Source organism: Malaclemys terrapin, chromosome 12, assembly GCF_027887155.1.
Source record: "Malaclemys terrapin pileata isolate rMalTer1 chromosome 12, rMalTer1.hap1, whole genome shotgun sequence".
NCBI classification, from domain to species: Eukaryota; Metazoa; Chordata; order Testudines; family Emydidae; genus Malaclemys; species Malaclemys terrapin.
In genome coordinates, this window is record NC_071516.1 from 8,908,385 (window position 1) to 8,930,057 (window position 21,673).

Genomic DNA, 21,673 nt, shown 5'->3' on the forward strand with positions numbered 1-21,673 from the left:
TCACAAAAAGTGAATACCTTAAAGTCAGAAAAGAATAAGTAAGATGTTTTCAGGATTACTAGTTTTAATCTCTTAGCTATGTAGAATGGTTATGATATTGTATATTATGTGCATGTAATATTGTACCATAACTTGCTAGACTTACTAAAGAAATGTTCTTTAGTTTTAATCAAACTAATCAAGATTTTATGATGAGTGTTGGGGATATTTAATCTTTCTCTCTCTAAAATTTTATAAATCAGTTTTGTGAAAATCCAGATTACTCGCAGTTAGATATACATTCCAGTGTACATGCTAATTTCAAATTTGTTGGTCTTTTTAACGATACTTAGAGCTGATGACTTTTTGTTCTGTAGCCACTTGCATGTGCAGAATATTTCTTGACCCCTTTCTTTTTTCACAGGCATGGTCCTTGTGCGTAGCGAAAATGGACAGTTACTGATGATCCCGCAACAAGCCTTGGCACAAATGCAGGCGCAGGCACAGGCACATGCCCAATCCCAGCCCCAAAATACCATGACTCCTCGTCCTGCAACACCTACCAGTGCACCACCAGTACAGATATCAACAGTGCCGGTGAGTTTATTAATTTACATAAGTAAGAATCATTTTCCTTAAATATTTGTCTGTGAATTTACTCATTAGGAAAGTGAGGGACTAATAATGTGGTTTTAGGCAGTAATAGATCAAGGCAGTGCTCTGCAAGCTTCACCACACAGCACCACCACCGCGCCCCAACCCTAATGTATTACACTTTGGCTGTTCACTGAAACTGATATTCACTTCCGTTGACTGGAAGTAAGTTTAAAACTAATTAAAAGAAATACTTTTAGACCAGGCATAGTTAATCCATGGAGCTCATTGCCATAATAAATCATTGAGGCCAAGAGCTTTAATATGATTTTTTTTGTTTCAAGCGTTAGGTTTTTCTATGTACGAGTCCACCATGGTTACATTAAATAGGGTAAAAAAAATCCTATTGGCAGGTTGTTCCATAATAGTCCACTATGGGGTTTCTTGCACCTTCCTCTGAAGTATCTTCTACTGGCTGCTATCAGAGGCAGGGTACTAGACTAGATGAACCATTTCTCTGGTCTTGTATTGCAATTCCTATGTTCAAACTCTAACATAGTCTGGATTCTTTTGTAGGCTCCTGGAACGCCTATAATTGCACGGCAGGTGACACCAACTACTATAATCAAGCAGGTGTCTCAGGCTCAGACAACTGTACAGCCCACAACAACATTACAGCGTGCTCCTGTAGTGCAGGTGAGTTTGCAGAAACATACATATGAACAATGAAACTATGAATTGCTAAAATAGCTTGGAGTAAAATAGTGTCTGGGAATATCTCTGGGTGAGACATAGAGTACACAGGACACTTTTCTCCACTCCCTAAAATGTTTGATAATCTTAAACTATATCAGATTTTGGACTTCAGCTACTCAGCAACATTCCTTTCAAAGTCAGCTTTCTTTCTGAAAGTCCTGTTTGTTTAAAGTACCTCCTATGCTTTCCTCCAAAGGGATAGACACAAATTTCTCTTTGGATTTGAAACACTCTTTGATGCTACGGGACTATAGATCCATTATTGTCTCTGCTTAAGCTTTTTAAAGGGTTCTTATTATAAACTTCCTCCTCCCCTGTAATTCCTCTCTAACCTTTTCAAAACATTGCTTTATCTTCTCCTGCCTCCAGCTCTTCTGCTTTTGGTTTATATATCCACAGGGATTCAATACGTCTCATGGTGCCTCCTCAACTTGGGTTGGGGGACTCGGTCCTAAGTACAGTTCTGACTAATAGGGTGACCCACACTTTCTAATCACACCACCAGAAACATCTGGAAGTAGGGATGGAGTGTTGTATGCAGTGCTGATACCATCTGATTCCTACATCCTAGCCTTCATTTTTCCATGCTTTCTTTCCCCTTTAAGCTGGCAACAGATGAATCATTGAAGTGTTTTCTTAAGTGTTCCCCTTCTTTACATTGGGCACCAAGTGCACAGTTCTTGTTCTCCTTTAACCTAGTTTTAGCCTAGACTGAGGGGGAAAACTCTGTAGTGACCTTTCCAGATTTGAGCCTTTTTCTGTGCAATAGTGCCGTCTTCATTTTCACTACTTCTGTGCTGGATGAGCAAATTCACTCTGTCTTCATTGCATTTTGGAGTGAACACACAATGGTTTTCACTTCATTCTTCTCTTTTTTTCCTGACAGCAGTGTAAATTGGGTAATCCTCTCCTTCCCCTCCTCCCAAAAAACAATTAAACATTGCTTTGAAAAGTCGAGTGCCTTCTCTTGTGTACCTTGTATAGTATGGAAGAGTAACTTTTTATAAATGGGCTGTTAATGCAAGTGCTGAAAACTAGTCCTAATGTGCAGTTATTTTCTTGATGCAAAGGGATTGTCATCAGTAGTTTACGAATACACCTTGAAAGCCAACAGGCAAGTAGTGTACATGGAAGAAGGGTCTAGTTATAATGTTAGTTCTTTAATTAAAGACATTATTTCTGCATTGTTTGGTGTTTTGTCTGTTTATTTTTTAAAAAATGCTTGGAATTACTAAATTGTTTAAAAGAGCTCTTCTCCCTTTTCTGCATGTTCTCCCTAAATTTCAGAATCCGGCTGAAGGGTTCTACCACTGCAGCCATTTTTTTTTAAAAGGAATGTTCAAATTAAAAATATTATACAAAAAACCTTGCATTTTTCTGTGTGCTAGATTAATTTTAGAAGCATATTCAATGAGTTTTGTATAACTTTATGAAGAAAATTATTCTCTTCAGCTATTCAACCAAAAGGTAATAGAAACAACTGAGAGCCAAGTCTTTACCCATTATACCTTCTAAAAAAAAATCCTCCTTTCAGGAGGAATGGCAGTTGAGGGAAACAGGTAAACAACTTTGGATGTCTAGGTAGCAGAAATACAGCACTAGCTTAATAATGCTTTTGGGATTTGAGCATGTTTTCTTGCTCAGTGTTGTACTGTCTTTTATCCTGTAACCAAAAATCATGCATTCTTTAATCAACTTTCAGTATTTTCAGTTTTAAATATGTAGTGTGTTCTGCCATCTGGTGGTTCTTTCTCTGAACTGCGACAGATGGCTGCTAGTATCAGTGCCAGTTTGGGTTTTTTGTAGCAGCTTTGAAGGCTATTCCGTAGTTCAGTGATTTGGTTATTCCTTCTCCTTTGGTTATGTGGTACAAAAAGACAGATTTTCGCACACTCCAAAAGGGATAACCCATGTCTGTATTCTCTACAGCCTCAGATTGTTCTGGGTGGTACCGCACAAACAACTGCATTAGGTACAGCGACAGCTGTACAGACTGGAACTCAGAGAACTGTGCAAGGAGCAACAGCAACCTCTACTGCTGCCACAGTAAGATCATGGTTATATATGTTTAAAATTCTGTGCTACTCTTCTCTTTATACACCTGTTGTACATACATGTAAGTAAATTAACATTATCAGAGTAAGGCGCAAATCAAGACTGAGTTTCCTTCCTATGAGTTACTGGTCTCATAGAAAATAATGAAATTTAGCAAAAAAAAATATAATTTAGGATACATGTAAGCAAGAATGAGCTGAATTTTGATTTGTAACAACCTTTTTTTGATTGGTAATGTAGCATTTATATAGAACTCTTCCTTTTTCAAAGCACTTTGTCTGCCGTCTGGGACGTGGGCAAATCATTTGCTGTGACAATTTATTCAATGTCAGAATAGGATTAGAACTCAAGAATTACTGGTTCAAGATACGTATCATATCTTCAAGATAGGCAGTGAGTGATGGCATAAGAGACAGAATCAAGCTGGAGTGCCCTTTGTTCTGTAGGGAGATAATCACCAATACCTACTTGTTTCTCATATTATAATACACTATTTAAGCATGAGGTTACATGGTGTGGTCTTGACTTCCATTCCCCAAATATCTTATATACACACCAACTTCAAACATGATTGTAAAATACTATGTTTTAATAATTGAAATATAAAATGTTTCATTGCGCCACACTTGCAAACAGTCTGTCAATTTTATTATACACGTCACACTATCTAGTATGTAAAATCTTCGCTAATATTCTGTGTGTTGTGGGGTTATAGCAGAAAGATCTAAGGTGTCAGAGGACCTTGCGTCTCATAAGCCAAAGGAGTTCTTTCTTTGTAAGCATTCATTAGAGCATGTGACCACTTTGGAAGCACCCTGCCTTTGAGAGTATCACCTGCGCAGTGCTTTCATATTTCAGGGCAGCAGGAACTGGAAGTCCCCAGGTCACTTTGAAACCAGTGCTTCCCATATGACCGAACTTTTTAGTAGGAATAAACTATTTGCTGCTTGTTTTTTTTTTGCTTTTTAACTGTCATGTAAAAGAGCATGTCAGGTAAACCTCCCACTGAAGAGGCACATCTTGCCTTCCTCTTACCTTCCCTAACTTTCTTTTCCCTCCCCAATAGGAAACTATGGAGAATGTGAAGAAATGCAAGAATTTTCTATCCACATTAATAAAACTGGCTTCATCTGGAAAACAGTCTTCAGAGACTACAGCGAACGTGAAAGAGCTAGTACAAAACTTGTTGGTAAGAAAAGCTCATTAAAAGTACTGATCAATCAGATGCTGGCTAAATTTAATTAATAAAATTAAGTTTTATGAAAAACAGTTTTTTATAAAACCTAAGATGAATAGATATTCTGCATATGGTTTTTCTTATGAATTAAAATGGACTTTTTTAAACCCAACAGTTTCCTGTAGCATTTGTAATGCAGATATCATACCACTGTACTAGAACAGGGGTTCTTAAACCGGGGTTCGGGACCCCTCGGGGTTGTGAGGTTATTACATGGGGGGTCGCGAGCTGTCGGCCTCCACCCCAAACCCTGCTTTGCATCCAGCATTTATAATGGTGTTGTTTAATATAGAAAAATGTGTTTTTAATTTATAAGGGGGGTTGCACTCAGAGGCTTGCTATTTGAAAGGGGTCACCAGTACAGAAGTTTGAGAACTCTGTACTAGAATGTGCAACTGATTAGCCTAATGTCATGCGATGAGTGGAATGCAAAAAGAATGCACTATGAATGGTGAATATTGAAATTACAGTTTTAAATTCTAAAAGTTTTACTGATCTTAGATGGTATTAACAAGTATAAGGATTTTTTAATTAAAGGCCCATTAGTATGCTGTATTTGAGTGTGAAAATTAACCATTTCTTATTTATAGATGTATTTTTGGACAATAACATTGCATACCAATATTTAAAAAAGATGAAATTATTAGTATTTGTAGAGTACCTGGCAAAATTGTATAGCCTATGAATTTTAAAACTGGATGTGCTTTTTGGGGACCCAAAAGGAAAGTTGTGTGTTAGGATCTATTCATAATATTAAAACTTTCAAGTAATGTTGCAATTCAGTTTCCACACTCTAAATCAATCAGGGCTGTGGAATTTTTGATCTTGCCTAGGTTAATTAATTGTCTGAGACTGGTATAACTTGTACTTCACAATTGGATTCTACAAAATGTGTATGACCATAATACTCTCGATAAATAAAAATAGCCAGGCATGATGGAAATGACAACTTCTCTTTAATAAATTAGTGGACCTTTGGACAGTAAGGCCCACACCTATTTCTAAAGTTCATTTATTTGGTGAATTTGAATATCTATTTTGTTTCATAGGATGGAAAAATTGAAGCAGAAGATTTTACCAGTAGGCTGTACCGAGAACTTAATTCTTCACCTCAACCTTACCTTGTGCCTTTCCTGAAGGTAATTCATATGCCCCATATTCTTTTATTATCTTTCAGTGCTTACTCATCTGAGCAGGAGCACATCAATTTAATGAGAAAGATGCTCTTCTAGAACAGTATGTGTGCATGTTTTAACTGTTACCTGATCAGATTTTTAAGAAGATCCTTTAAAATACACAAATACATGTTTTGTTTCCTAGTTTCCTGAGATTCTCTCGCCCCTACCCCCAATGTTTTATTAACTGTACTAAATGAGCAAGGTTCCACTGTAATGGCTGTTAGTTTTGTGAGAAATCTGGAACATAAATATTCTTTTTCAATGATCGAAGCCATTCATCTCTCCATGGTGCAAAACCCTTCAAGCAATTGGCAGCCTTGGATTCTCTCATTCCTAGAAGTGAACTCCGGGGAACAAGCTTGAAGCACTCTGATGGAGCAGTACGGGGAAACTTGCGCTGTTGTGTTTTATGGATAAACAAGAAAATTTACTTTCCAGGGCTGTTTAAGGGGGACAGAGTTAAGGTTGCATGTGCAACTTTCACTTTGGCATTTCCTGTCTCTTACGGTTGCATAGCTAAGCACTTAACGTTGTTATTACAGCCTTTTCCTGCCTTTGATATATATATAAGGAAATCTCTGATCTATGTAGCAAATGGAAAATTGTGGTTTAGGATTCTAAAATCTTCAAGCAGCATCCAGCGACTCAGCCCTCTGGTTGGGTCACTATCTTAAGTTTACCTCCTTTGTCTTAACACAAAACAGATCCTTCTGCCCTCTCTGGGGCTGTTTCTCAGCCTGTTGAGGTTCAGCCTGCAGCCCCCTTCCCTGGGACTGGTAGGGAAACCCAGTCCCACCTTTGGCTCTGGGTTCCAGCCCAGGGCCCTGTACTGAAAAGTGACATCTGCTTCTTTACTTGTGTTGCAGTTTTTCCTAGGCCACTTCCTACCTTGATGCTTCTTGCTTTCCGTCTGGGTCTCCCAGTGTCTTTCCTGTCTAGTCAGGCTCCCTCCCTGCTAGAGAGCTTTCCTCCCTGCTCTGAGCTTTCTATCCTGCTCTGACTTTCCGTCCATCTCTTTCCCCAACTGCGCTTTATTACTACTTTAAGCCTAGATCCTTTTTTACATAGGAATCACTTCATTCCTCTTGGGTGGGGCAATTCTTCAATCGATTGGTTTAGCTCCAGGCTCACCAGCTCCTGGGGCAAGTCACCCTGTTAATCCAGGGTTGGCAGTACCTTGCTACCACCTGCCCTTAGCACAGACCAGACTTCCTCATGCTGACTCCACCAGCCTCTGGCAACACATGCTCCACCTTCCAGGCCTCGCTATCTCTGTATCAGAAAGTGATTGGGCACACATGGACTCCTAAGTCCTCAGAACATCCCTTTGGTACGCTCAGCCCCTGTTCCTCTGAATACTCACAGAACTCTCAGATCCTCTCCTCCCAAAGGAATAGTACAGACTAGCTTGCAAGATTCAACTCTGGATCTATATTTATAGTGAAAACAAGAATAAACTTATTATCAAAGAACAGAGATTTAAATGATGGAAAGAACATAGGAAACAAATGGCTACATATAAAACAAAATATAACAAGCTTTCTGGAACCTAAACTTATAAGACAATCTCCTGTCTTCTACAAGATACCCAAAGTCCTTTCCCTAGCATTTTCAACCAGGATGGCTGAGATTGCCCCTTTTGTCAGATCAAGCCTGCTGGCAGCTTGTCTTCACCAATGGAAGTGTCTCTTTGCGCCCCCCCAGATACACTGTATTAGCCCTTTGATCTTCATCTGAAAAACAGGATTTCCCACACTCCCTGTTTTACTCTTCCTGTTAATTGCCTTCTGAAGTTTCTGCAAACTTTTCGTTAGCATTTGACTCAGTATGCTAATAGACTTCCATTGTGAGACATACAGTGGTCCACCAAGGAGATGTGTCCCATTTCCTATCTGGAGAATTTTGTCTCAAAGTAGGCTACTGTTGAATGGTCTGCATTTAACTTCAAGGCCTAGAGAACATAATTTTCAGCATATATACGTAACTTCTCACATTTTCCATATATACATCTTGCAATGATTATGATGACCAGTATGACACAGGCTTTTATTAGACTTCACATGACATTTTCTTGATGAACCCAGGGGATCCTTGTACCCATGTCTTCTGCTAGATGGTATCCAGAGGTCCTTGGGTCACACATATGATGTTTTATCTGTAAAACCAGACTCCCATTTTTGACTGAGATGAAATGCACTGATTCTTTTTTTAATTTTTTAAAATAATATCTGCATAATTCCTGTTAGAGCTCCATGGTGATCTAGGATTTTTGTACTCAGAAAAATTTTAACTTAACCAGAATTCACCTTAGTTATGTGAAAGTAAATTCTTTCCTTCTCTTTTCTTCAGAGGAGTTTACCTGCCTTGAGACAGTTAACCCCAGACTCGGCAGCTTTCATTCAGCAAAGTCAACAGCAGCAGCCCACAACGCAAGCAACAACCGCTCTGACAGCAGTGATGCTGAGCAGCTCAGTTCAGCGCACAGCGGGGAAGGCCACTGCCACTGTAACGAGTACTCTCCAACAGCCTGTAATTAGTCTAACTCAGCCTACACAAGTTGGGGTTGGCAAACAAGGGCAACCTACACCTCTGGTACGTAAACCGAAGTGCATCATCTATTGGCTTTTGAAGTATAATCACTATTCTTCTTAAATTAACAGTTTAGCTCAGCCAGAGACCTTTCTGTGAACATTTAAAGAAGGTAACTGCTAAGAAGAAAATAATGTATTTATTTTAAATACAGCAGTGATTTAAAGTCCTCTATCATTTCCTAATTATTAAAAATGAGAGAATTTGCTGTTGGCTGCTTTTTTTTTTTTTTTTTTTTTTTTTTAAATCACTGCATAGCCAGGTCGTAAATTCTTAGAACTGTTTTAAACAAAGTGACCCCGTTTTTAGGCGTGTGTAATAATATAATAGTATTGTAGGGGTTTTTGTTTGTTTTTTAAAATCTAGGTTACACAATTTGTGGCTTTTTTTTTTTTTTTTAATGTAGATCATTTGGTAGCTTTTATTAACCAGTGATAGGAAAGCATATTAATATTCCATTTAACAAAAGCCCATTATAACATAGTATTGATACCATTCTAAGGGACTTGATCAACATATTGCAATAGACCAGTTTGCCACATGTCCATGTTAAACTTTGAATTGTCCATAGAAAATACAAAAGCATTCACATCTATTTTGGGTACTAACATGGCACTTATCATCGTAGTATGGTTACAGTGATAAAATATTATCTTCGCAATACTTCTGTGATGTAGGGAGGTATTATTATCTCCATTTTGCAGCTGGAGAACTGAGGCACAGAGGGTACGTCTACACAGCCCGTGGGAGCGTGCCTTCTCTGGTGTGACAGACTCTGCGCTTGTGGGCCTTGTGTTAGTGCTTTAAAAATATTGTGTAGACTGCACTTCGAAGTTGCGGGTTAGGCTGGTTCTTGGGCTCTAAGCTGCAACTTCAAAGTGCTGTCTACATAGCTATTTTTACGGTGCTACCGAGAGCCCCACTAGCCCAAGTCTGTCAAACTGGGCTGGGACACTTGCTCTTGCAGGCTGTGTAAACGTACCCAGAGAGATTGAGATTTTGCCTAAGGTCACACAAGAAGTTTTGTGGCAGAGCAAGAATCTGGAGGTCTCCAGGCCCGGTTCACATTAACACTGACAAGGCCATGCTTCCTCTTTTGCTTTGGTCAGTTTACTGGAATGTACATTCAGATAATACTAGTTTAACTCCTAAGAGGCAGATTGCAAAATTAGGGTATTGCACTCTGATCAGAACCAATATTTTCAAATATGTCCCTCAACTAATGATCTGCCTCCAACTCTATTAGCCTGTAGTCCAAACTTCCTTACAGCAGAAAATGGTAAACTCCTAGAGTTCAGCCAGAGGACTATAGATTTGTTGTGCGAGAGAAGAATCTTTGATCCTACTATACTCTCTCCATTTAAATAACTGGTTTTCCTCTGTTCAAAAAAGGTCTGACTTAAATGCCTGGCACTTCACATTTTCAAAGAGATTTCTTAAATTAAGTAATCCTCAGAATTGACAAGGAAGTAAATTTGATTATAACTAGTTTTACACACCAGAAAACTGAGGCATAGTGATGTTAAATGACTTGTTGAAGGTAATAACAAATTTATGGTAGGACTAGATAAGACTTGTAAGTTCCCAGGTATTAGATCTTCACTCGATACATTATAAGTTCTTTGCTATTCAGAATTTTCAATAACAAATCTAAAAGGGAGTTGCTTGTAACAATCCAGTAAAAAATAGTGTTATGATACTGTCTTGAAATAAATATTTAGTGGCAGATAGGTTCAGTCTGACTAACTTATAACCTGGCATGTTGGCTTTCTATTAAGGCATTTGTAGCCTACAGAAGAGAAGGCTAAATTGATCATTTAGTCCTTAATACTTGTCTGACTTCTTTTAAGTCAAGCAACTATATGTACAGTAACTGAAGAACATATAGGGGCAAAGCTAAAGCCAGAGTCACAGCATTATGGAAGTTACGATCTTGGGTCTGGAAGGAGTTTGTAAACTATCTTTTTGTGGCAGTTTGGTAGAAAAGGATTGCGGAAAACTGAAGAATTCTAGTTGCAACAAGAAAGCTCTTTCATGCTAAATCACTTTCTTTAGTATAGCGTTCTATGGTAGCATTGACAGGTTGCAGTTAGCAGGTGGGCTAAAAAGAGAAGCTTTCTGTTAAACTTGTCTTCAGTTCATGAATCCACCACTTGAAATGTTTTCCCATCTATTTTTGAGAAGGTGACAGTGATTCTGAAAGGTAGACATGAATAACTGTCTTAAAGTCAGGTTTTTATTGAAGAATCAAATTTTCAGCTACTTTAAATTTCCATGTACGTGTTCAGATTTGGGTTAGAGACTTTAGCTGACCATTTGACCCTAAATATCTTTTGCCTATAGAGAAGAAATTTAACCTGCAGCAACCGGGCTGTTCATTTTCCATGAAATAGGGTATATCTAAAGATGGTTTAATTAAGATTGTATTGCTTCTGAATTGGTTTTGCTCAAACACATCTGTCCACCAGTCTAAAGGTTGGCATAAGGATTTGGTTTATCCATTTGATTAACATCTTTTGTATCATTTTTCCTCAAATAGTTTAACATTATTTCCTCTCCCCCTATTGGCAGGTTATCCAACAGTCTCAAAAAGGAGGGGCATTGATAAGGCCTCCACAGGTAACGTTGACACAAACCCCTATGGTAGCATTGCGGCAACCACATAATCGTATTATGCTTACAGCTCCTCAACAAATTCAACTGAATCAACTTCAGACTGGTAAGAAAAGATTTTTGATACTCTTATGCCCTTTAATAGTATCATTTTTTTAAAAATGATCCTTAATACACGTCTAAAACAGGATTGATACTTTACTTGGGAATTAATATAGCTGAAAGATTTTACTTTTCTATTAATACTTAGTTGTTATGTGGCACTTCGCATCATTAGATCTCAAAGGGTTTGACAAAGGAGGGTTTTAAAACTGGGGATACTGAGAGACAGAGGTGAAAGGACCTTTTGAAGATTACCCAGTAGGCCAGTGTCAGAGTTGGGAGCAGAACCCAGGTTTCCTGAGTCCCAGTGCAGTGCCCTATCCACTAGGCCAGTGTTTCTCAATGATTGGTCTATGGATTGGCACCAGTCCCTGAGATCTCCCTGACATGGTTTAGGAAGGCAGCAAGCTGGTTCCTGATATCAAAAAGGTTGAGAAACACTGCACTAGACAATACTGCAGGTACTGCTGTGTCTCATTAAATCATTCAGAACCAAATTCTTTCCTTAGATATGTGTGAATCTTTTATCAAGTTCAGAGGAAGCCACTAGATAAATGCACTCAGTCAGAATTTGGTTATTGCTTGTTAAAGCCTCTGTCTAGTTAGAGAATAAAACTAGAAGTCAGCAAAGATCCTGGTTCTAATTTTGCACAAGGCACTGTAGTAAATTCATGTTGCCATAGCTAGTGGTTTGCTTTTGTTTCCAATACATCTCAATCTTTCTTTAACAACAACAAAAAAAAAATGTATTTTGTGTAAGAACTGAGTCTTTTCTAGTAGTGTTGCCCAATCTTATTACACAGGAGGGCCACGTAAATCTAAGCACAACCTTGTGTGAGCCAAACAGATTTTACATAGTTTAATAAGATTTAAAGTCACTGGTATTTTTTATATTTTAAGTTCAGCTTGTTTTGTATGTATTAGACAATACTGTGTGGATAAACAGCCTATTTACAAACTTGTGTAAACTAAGGCTATGTCTACACTACGCAGTTTTTAGTGACATGGCAGTGCCACTACAGCCATGTCGCTGAAAGGCGCACAGTGTAGCAGCTGTTTGCTGGCAAGAGAGACTCCTGCCGACAAAGCGCTGTTCACACTGGCGCTTGTCGTCCACAAAACTTTTGTCTTTCGTGTGGGTGGGGAGGGTGTCTATTTTTTTTAACACTTCTGAATGACAAAAGTTTTGTCTTTCACTTGCCAGTGTAGATCAACCTCATGACAAAATGCTGATGAATCGGCTGTTAGTATATTGTGTTAAAGCAGGCTTCAGGCCTTATAAAATGCTCTTTTGGGCAGTGTATGGCCATAGGATAGATACCTCTGATTATTTGTAGTGTAAATAGGGCTCGTGGTAATTAAGTTTCTTGTGTGAACATCAGTTTAAATTCTCTGACTGAACTGAAATATCTGTTACTTCTAGACTGTTTCATGCAGGATGGTTTAATGCTCGGGGTGGACACGCTTCAGAGGAGGGTTTTTAAATTCAGCAAAAATGATTGGGAAAGAGTAACTAAAAATGTCACAATATTATGTTTTTTACTTTTGTACTGCTGCCATTTTTAAAAACACCTTTGTGCCAAAGTTGACAATGAACCTACCCAAAAATAATTAAAATGTTGAGCTAAAATCTGAAGCTCCATCACAAGTGATGTAGAGAATACAAATATTGACTTTATTTTCTTTCAGTCCCTGTGGTAAAACCAACAGTATTACCTGGAAACAAAGCTCTGTCCACTGTTTCAGCACAAGCAGCTGCCGCTCAAAAGAATAAACTGAAAGAACCTGGGGGAGGTTCTTTTAGGTAAGGAACCAAAATCCTTGTTTCTGTACACGAGGCCTGAAACCACTGGGAGGCTTTGCAGTGGCTTCATTGGTGCATTGGGTCAGGGCTATATAGATTTGGAGGGGGAGGGGGAAGTAATTTGAGGAGGCTTCCTCTATGTGCTCGTTTGTTTCTTAAAGATTTTTTCCCCCTCCAAGCTGTTGTTGGCCTCTTAGCTTACTGGTACCTAAAAAAAACGCTGTCAAATGTTCTTTGTCTGGGCAGCAAATCGAAAGTATTCCTCCTTCTGTCTACTATGCTCAGGCTTCCTCCACTCCACTTTATGCTGAACACATCTGCCACCCAGCCTTTTCCATAGTAGTGGGTGCATTCTGTTGCTGTCTTATGGAAGCAATGTAATCTGGGTTTCTACAAGATGTGAAAACCTCCAGGATGATGGAAGAGAGGACCTGTGAGAGCAGCAGGGCAGGGCAAGGCTGTCAAAGCACACTCAGGGTTCTAGTTCTAAGCTGAATGACAGTTTAAGGAACAAAAAAAATATTTCGCATCCTCTGTTTTTGTATGATCAAGCCAAATTTACAGGTTTACTTTATTGACTGTTTTGCAATGTTCTTACTTTGGTAAATGTGAAGTGTGTATCATTGTATGTACTCACGGGGAAAAGACAGCTATAACTTTTGACCTATTTCTACATGCTTTGAAAGTTATTGCTACAGTGTCGCAGTTCACGCCAACTGCACCTGTATTTCTCCAGTCTGTGGTCCTGAGGACACCTACTTCAGGCTCCCCAGCCATACCTGTTTTGGGCAGAGATGTATGCCTCTCTCCCTCTTGACTGGGGTTTTGTTCTGGGGTTTAAGACTAACAGATGTATTGGAGCATAAGCTTTCGTGGGTCCGACGAAGTGGGCATTGACTGGGGTTTTGTCCTTGGGTTCCCTGCCTACACTGTCAGACTGCCAAAACCAGCTTTGCTTCCCCCCCCCCCCTCATCCCCCCAGAGGCTATAAACAGCAGAATTGCCCATAGGTATAAGTTACCACACTTGCTTTTCCTAAGCAAGCACATTTATTCACCCACGAAAGCTTATGCTCCAATACATCTATTAGTCTTAAAGGTGCCACAGGACACTCTGTTGCTTTTTACGGATCCAGACTAACACGGCTACCTTTCTGATACATTAGTCAAGTCTTCTCCCTTGAGATGTTACATAAACATTTGCATTTTTAATACAATGAACTCCTAAAATAATTGAACTTAATTCAGTAAGATTTAACTTAATTCGATAAGGTTTGTCCAGGAAATTGCCATGTCGGTCGCAGGGTGTGCATGGTTAATGTGGGTGTGCACACAAAGCTCTGACCCCGCACTCAACAACACTAGCTTTTGGCATCCACAACTTCACACACAGATTCCCCTTAGATTAGTAAGGTTTTGCAAAGCTGCAGGAGCTCAGTGGCTCTCAGGTTTCTAATGAACTTACAGAGCACTTTAGATTCCTAATGGCTTTTTAAAGTTTTTTTTTTAATATAGATAAAAAAATTAAGCTAAAACTAATCATATGCCAGACAGGGGATGTACGTTTATATTGTGCTGTCACACATCAATTTCTCTTGTCCTCATTTTTCTCTACGAGCACCCATTTTCTGTGTCCCACCTTTTTTTGAAACAGCAGTTTTTCCTGTGATGTGTAGTACTTATGTGCAGTAGGCTAGGGGAATCATGATATGTATGGTGAGGTGGATGGGTAGAGAGTAATTCTGAAGGATATGTTAATTCTAAGTTTGATTTAATTAAGCAGCAAGAAAACAAAGTCTTCTAAAATTCTAAATTTATTTTGTGGAGTAGTAGAATTGATTGGGCATAGATATTGAAAACTGAAGAGCTTTTAAGTCAGTCTGTTATGCAGCAGGGTTGTAGAACTTGTGTTTATATACAGTTGCATTGAGCAGCATGTCTATACATGTCCTAAATATGTTGTAACGATTTTTCTCTTCCCAAGGGATGATGATGATATTAATGATGTTGCATCAATGGCTGGAGTCAACCTATCAGAAGAGAGTGCACGGATATTGGCAACAAATTCTGAGTTAGTAGGCACATTAACAAGGTCCTGTAAAGACGAAACCTTCCTACTTCCAGCATCTTTGCAAAGAAGGATATTAGAAATAGGTATGTTGACACCTGCTAGTTTAATTGTTATAAACACTAATTTTATTAAATCTGATTTCTTAAAAATGGGTTTAAAAATAATTAAATATGCCAGAATAGTTTTATGCATTGGTATCTTCTGACATTCATTTTCAACTGCTATACCTTGAGATTAGAAAAAATAACACAAGCTTTTTAGGAACTTTTCAAACTGTGGCTCTTGGATAAGAGTTGCTTGTCTTTTATAGCAAAAAAAAAAAAAAAAAATCACTAGATCTGATTGACAACCTTTTGCTGAATTTTTTTTATACTATAAGCCGATCAAAAAACAGCAATAAAATTGGGGGAAAAACTGGAAAAACATTTTGACCAGCTGTATAATAATTCACACTAATTATAAATTGTAAATTACTTACTTTTGTAATTAGTGAGTAAATAGAGCAATGATACTACATCATAAAACTTCATTAATTTTATTTGTTTCTAATACTTTATAGTATACTGGTAAATCTTCTATGACATATTTTGCAGTGCTTATGAAAATTTAGTAGAGTGAGAACTTCTCTACAGCGTCACATGTTAAATCTTGGCTGAGCAATATATAAAGGCCTCTATTTTTTGTTTGTGAATTACTTACAAATTTTTGCAGTTGGGTTAGCAAAAGTCAGCTGTATTGTAAAATATGTCTTTGCAACCGAGTGGTACTAAAAGCGTCATTTCAATTTTAACCACAGGTAAAAAACATGGAATAACGGAAATCCATCCTGATGTAGTTAGCTATGTATCGCATGCAACACAACAAAGGTTACAGAATCTTGTAGAAAAAGTATCGGAGACTGCCCAACAAAAGAATGTTTCTTATAAGGTAATTTAATTGTGCAAATGGGTAGTGTTCCACAAATGATGCTTTCACCTCTGGGCAAATGCACTCAGGTCTGATCATGGACTGCACTGAAACTAGGGGCTGCTTATAAGGAGCATTTGAAACCCCCAGAACAAGGATGGGTCTAGACAGAATCTCTAAGTAGTAGTATTTTTGAGTGCCCAACCTTGTCTACCGTTACAGCTTTTGTGGGAACTGATATTGCAGGTGGTAAGATGGCAGCTCCCAATATACAAGGGGGACTGAATGGAGGAAGGGAGGAGGAAGGTTGCAGGATGATGATATTGCAAACTAGCTTGCTTAGGCTTTCATGTTGTTTGAGGACACTGCCTTGAGAATTAGAGGTTCTCTTGGCCATGTGCCATGGATCATTTGAGCGGACAAGATAGAAAGCTTTGTTGGATGACTGAAATTTGTTATAGAAAGGTTATCTATTGCAGTTCCTTTTGAAAGAATCATATATATTTTAGTGTACAAAAAGTTTAATTAGACCTGGCCTAATTTAAAAAAAATTAAAATTGGCGTGGTCACTGTGTAGACCCTGGTTAACGTACCCGTCCAAAACAATCAAACATACTTATTCCATGCAATAGTCTTTCTATAGAATTTAAAAAGAATGTTCTGCAGTAACTAACTTTTTTTAAAAATAGGAGGTTGAATATGAAGCCTGTCAGAGTTGAGATTTCCTCTTGAGAATCTAAATAAGCTAGACTAGAGTATGCACAGTGATATTTTCTTTATTTTATAAAAAGATGTTATAAATTTAAGATAATCAGCAAAGGCGAATGAAGACCCAAACAAGATATGTGGGTGGATTTAAAGTAGCAGGCTGCAACTTTATAAACTTTTTAAATGAACTGATGCAAGGCAACTGTCCCCCTTCCCACCTGTCATGTATTAATAGGGTCCAGCTTGGGATTAACTGGCCGTAAACCAAACGACCACAAGGAAAGGAGGGAAGCCTTCCCTCAGCCTAACCCTCCATACCTGGACATGAGATTCAGTCTAGCTGCTGAATCCCAACCATCTCCCAACACAAGGGGGAATTATGGTACAGATGAAGTGCTCTAACCTGTACAAGATTTAAGACCTCACTTCCACCCCACAGGCTAACAAGGTCTATGCCAGTCATCTCCTAGGTCTCATGCTCAGGTTAACTCTAGGAGCTAGCCTCCAGAAGCCTCTTCTCCACACTGGATGTTAGTTGCATGTTGCAAAAATAGCTGAGTTTATCAACTTCTGCCCCTTCTTTTCAAATTATGATTCTTTATCCTTGCTATTCTAACCAGCCAGGCCCCTAGGATGCTGTGAGGAGTATGAGAGAAAAAACACACTGGCCACCTTTCTAATTTTGCACAGGAGGGAAAACTTCATCTCCTCCCATTGCCGTCTCCCCTCCCCCAAATAAAAAAACCTAGCAGTCTGGACATACACCCAGCAAACCTGGAAGCCTAGCACTTGCATCTACAACTTCCTGTAGGGCAAGGCAGATGGGGCAGCATCTTGGGGCACTAAATTTGGTGGGCCTACTCTGGAAGGACTACGATGGAGCCATTCTGTTCCTTTGCTTTACCCCACTTGGTCTCTGAGCAGCCAAGAGAGGTGAATATTCCTGTTTGTTCCCGCCCACCCCTACACCTACCCACGCATGTGCTCCAGATGCATTCTGGGTGGGAAGGTGCTTGGAGGCTGAATGATCATCATCTTCCTTCCAAGCAAGTGATCATCCCCTGTTGGTCTGATCAACATCTGTCACTGCTGCGATGGGGTTGGAAGTGGAGATAGCAGTCAGTCTCTTATGGAGAATTACAGACTATCGGATAAATGTGAATTCCGTATATGATTCCTGTAAGAACGGATAGAACACTGTGCCTCACAGAGCGCAATTTAAAAAAACACCTCTATGAAATGTGTTTAAAAGGCCAAAGTTATGTGATATACTTAAGTCAAACCCTGATGAGATCACAGAACAGTACAGAGTGCTTGTTTCTTTTGTTTTTGTTTTTTAAATGGGTTTTAGCCCTAGTTTGACTGGTTTAAAGATAAACTTGGTGGTTGAAAAATACTAAGTGAGCATTTGAGCTTAAAAGCATCTTCTTAAACTGTACAGGACAAGCTACTAGCTTTGTTTTTAAGATTTGTAATGAAACGCATTTTTACTGCATTTTCAGGATGATGAAAGATATGAGCAAGCAAGTGATGTTCGGGCACAGCTCAAGTTCTTTGAACAACTTGATCAAATAGAAAAACAGAGAAAAGATGAACAAGAAAGGGAAATTTTAATGCGTGCAGCAAAGGCAAGTGTTTTGATTTTACTTAGATTTGCAAAGTCACGTTGGACGTCAAAAGAATAGGGTGCTTTCTCTTCTATAAGACATGCAGCGAAAGAGAGGAGTCTCTGTTTCTAATCTCAGCTTGGAGAGCACATACTTTAGAGCTCTGCTATGCTTTCCACTGTAAATCATGTAATGTAGGCCCCTCCCTGCCCCCATTTCATTCCCATAAATCAAAAAAAAATTAAATCTAAATTTTTTTTTTTTTGCACTCCTCTAAGCAAGAGAGAGAGACTTCTGCAATATTTTTATAGTCCTTGGTCCTCCGTTGTGGACTAATCTCCTTGCTTTCTTTGAGAAAAGAAGAAACCAAGAGAATAAATTTTGCATGAGGCAATATTTGAATTGGAAAATGAATATTTATAGTTAGCGGACAGAGGAAGGGATTTGCTGACTCTTAGACCCTGGTTTTTCTGTTTCTTTAAGTGAGCAGTTACCCAATTTGTGTAAGCAACTATAGTAACTGTAGTGCAAATGGCCAGTTAGCCATTTATCTGGTCATTTGCTCAAGCAGTTACCTGATTTACATTGGCAGTTGTGGTACCTACGTTCATAATTAGGTGGGTAATTGTACGCCAAAGCGGTAACATTTCACAAAGGTCAAGGTCAAGTTCCCTTTTCTCAGGCATAGATTTAATCTGTGTTTGTGAATGCAATAAATCACAAGCTCCAGTCTGTGTAGTTTGGGCCCCTACACAGGTAGCTAGAGACACGAATTTTCAGATACTTTGGATACCATTTGAGTCCACCAGAAGAGGAATGCGCTTTTTCCTTGCTGCATATTGCTATTGCATGGTTATAGTGAAGTAGAATTTTTATGGAAGCAACCTGTCTACTTAAGTCAAATGCAAAATAGGAACTCTTTTTTTGTATTAATTGGATGCTGATTCTGAATAAAGAAATGAAAGAACAGTGATTTTTCATGTATCTAAGTGAAATACTGAAACAGTGAATGTAGCAATGATTTTTGGATTACTAAGTGAAATACTGAATGAATGTATATCATCAGTAACTGTACCTCTGGTATGCCGTAGAAATCCATAGCATCTGGGTGCCATATGTGTAATGATTCATAAAGACTTGCATTAAGAGAAGAAATTCCAAACTTGGGTACCCTAAGTTACCTAAAAATAGCTTTACATGTCTATCTACAAAGTGGTCTGATTTTTCAGAAGTGCTAAGCACCCTCTACTCCCATTGAAGCCAATGAAATAATTTCAAGAAACTACATATAGTTTAGTGTCCACTTCTTTTGCAATTTTATTAACTTATGTACTTCTTCCTCCTATACCCTTTACCAATATACAGTCTCGGTCTAGACAAGAAGACCCAGAACAGCTAAGGTTGAAACAGAAGGCCAAGGAGGTACGTGTTCAGATGAGCATGTCATTTAACAATCTAAATGTTCTCAGAAAATCAGAAGGGGGGAAAAAATGAATTGTAACTTTGTTCTGAAAAACACAGATGCAGCAACAAGAGCTAGCACAAATGAGACAGAGGGATGCCAACTTAACTGCATTAGCTGCGATTGGTCCTAGAAAGAAAAGAAAAGTGGATTCTCCAGGATCTGGATCAGGGACAGAGGTACAGTAGAATTATAACTCTTGTATGCAAATATGCTATGGTTTTGTTACCCTGTCCTCTGCAACAGTCTTTCCCTTTATTATCTTCTTCCCTTGTTGCTGAAAGTTTCCTGAGCAGCAGAAATTATTTTAAAGTGCAGAAAGAATCATTTGATCCTGAGACTAGGGCTAATGTTAGCACTGCTTCCATGAGCAGAACATAGTAGAACACAATAGATCAGGCCCAAGAAAGGAAACTTTGGAACTGTTGGCCTTGTAGCATGCTTCCCTCCCAATCCCAGCCATGTTCAGCCTCCACAAGGAGGTAGTGGTTGCTTTCTGCATGGTAATTTCTCTCTACCAAGAGGCGTGTGCGTGTTAAATAAAATCCTGTAACTTTATGGCTCTCCCATAGTAGGTTGGAATCCCCTGAAAGGGATTTGGGAAGGGGAACGTTCCAGAAGTGGAGTCAGAGGTTAGGTGTCTAGGAGGATACATGTTTCAGTGATGCAGAGAAGAGACCAGGGAAGACAGTGCAGTCAGTTACCGTGTTAACAGTAGCCAAACTGTAGGCTTTCTTTACTGCTAACCTCTTTGGGTATGTCTACACAACAGTTGGAAGTGTGCTTCCCGGTGCAGGTAGGCAGGCATGTTCGCTCTGCTCGAATTATGCTAAAAATACCAGTGCAGTCCAGGATGTGTATTCAGATGGCTAGCCCAAGGTGCCATCCATTCCAGTCCTGTCTACACTGCTACTCTCAGGGTGCTAGCTGGAGCAGAGCTAGTATGTGACTGCCTACCCACATGGGAAAGTATGCTCTCCACTACAGTTGATGTACCCCTCTTCTTTGAGTCCCTATGTGTATTCCATTGTGGGTATGCATATGTTCCATGTGCCTGGAGCTGGAGAATTTTGAAAGCAGTGTCCGTTGGTCCACACATGCACCTTGGCTCACCTCATGTATCTGACTGAGGAGATAAAGGAACCAGGCAGCCAGACCAACTGCCTCTCCATTTCCTTCTCGCCACCGTAGGGTCTGGGTCAGAACCCCCAGTGTCCAAAGCTTCAGCTTTCTCCTTTATCTGTGACTATTTAGATATCTGTAAATAGAGTTTAAAGTTTTAAAGGTTTTTTTAATCTGATAGTTTGAGTTTTACGGTTAGTCAGTCTCCCCAACCTGGTACCCATTGGGTACCAGACTATGCCCATAACATAAATTTGTGCTTCTCAGTCAGTGATGACTATTAATGCTGCTCGTACTGCCTCGGGGAAGCCCACTTTGCAGCAAGGTGCAATATCTGCCATTTGTTCCCCACCTGGAAAGGATGGAAACTTTGCCTTAGGAAGCACCTAATGGAAAAGGCCATGAAGCTGCACTCAGACCCAGGCTGGGTTACCCTTCAAAACCTCACCTCCCCCCATCAGCTTGACTCAGTAAGGAGTGGGCATCTCCTGCCACAAGGTCCAATTCAGGAGAGAGGGAGTCTACCCCCAGAGATCCCTCGGTGAGGTTTTACCAGGAGAGCAAGGAGCATTCTTACAAGCACAAGGCTAAGTCTCCAGATCCACATTGAAGAAGTTGGATTAAGCCCTGCCTAAACCAAGCAAGTCTTTTAAACTGAGCTCAAGAGAACATAGGATGTACTAAATCTCAGAGGCATGACAAGAAAGCTACATATCTAGGGCACTATCAACACCAGATCACAATCCAGTGGCACCAGTGCCTCCAGTACACTACTGGGATCTGTGGGCACCAGTGAAGACGGATTACCAAGATCCTCGGTTATTTGCAGTACTGGTTTTGTCTTCAATGGCTGTGACAGAGACTGTCTCTACTGCATCTCCAGTGGTGCAG

The 21,673-nt window shown here is 39.4% G+C and overlaps 1 protein-coding gene across 1 annotated transcript in view; it reads left to right on the forward strand.

Moving 5' to 3' along the window:
* TAF4 (TATA-box binding protein associated factor 4) overlaps positions 1-21,673 on the forward strand; it is a 64,609-nt gene that overhangs the window by 26,895 nt on the left and 16,041 nt on the right. The window contains exons 3-15 of the mRNA XM_054046496.1: positions 404-576; positions 1,150-1,269; positions 3,259-3,375; positions 4,451-4,573; positions 5,671-5,760; positions 8,149-8,391; positions 10,960-11,107; positions 12,793-12,907; positions 14,891-15,060; positions 15,774-15,904; positions 18,094-18,219; positions 19,564-19,620; positions 19,720-19,839. Coding sequence (XP_053902471.1) covers positions 404-576; positions 1,150-1,269; positions 3,259-3,375; positions 4,451-4,573; positions 5,671-5,760; positions 8,149-8,391; positions 10,960-11,107; positions 12,793-12,907; positions 14,891-15,060; positions 15,774-15,904; positions 18,094-18,219; positions 19,564-19,620; positions 19,720-19,839 — 1,733 coding nt within the window. The remainder of the gene's footprint in view (positions 1-403; positions 577-1,149; positions 1,270-3,258; positions 3,376-4,450; positions 4,574-5,670; positions 5,761-8,148; positions 8,392-10,959; positions 11,108-12,792; positions 12,908-14,890; positions 15,061-15,773; positions 15,905-18,093; positions 18,220-19,563; positions 19,621-19,719; positions 19,840-21,673) is intronic.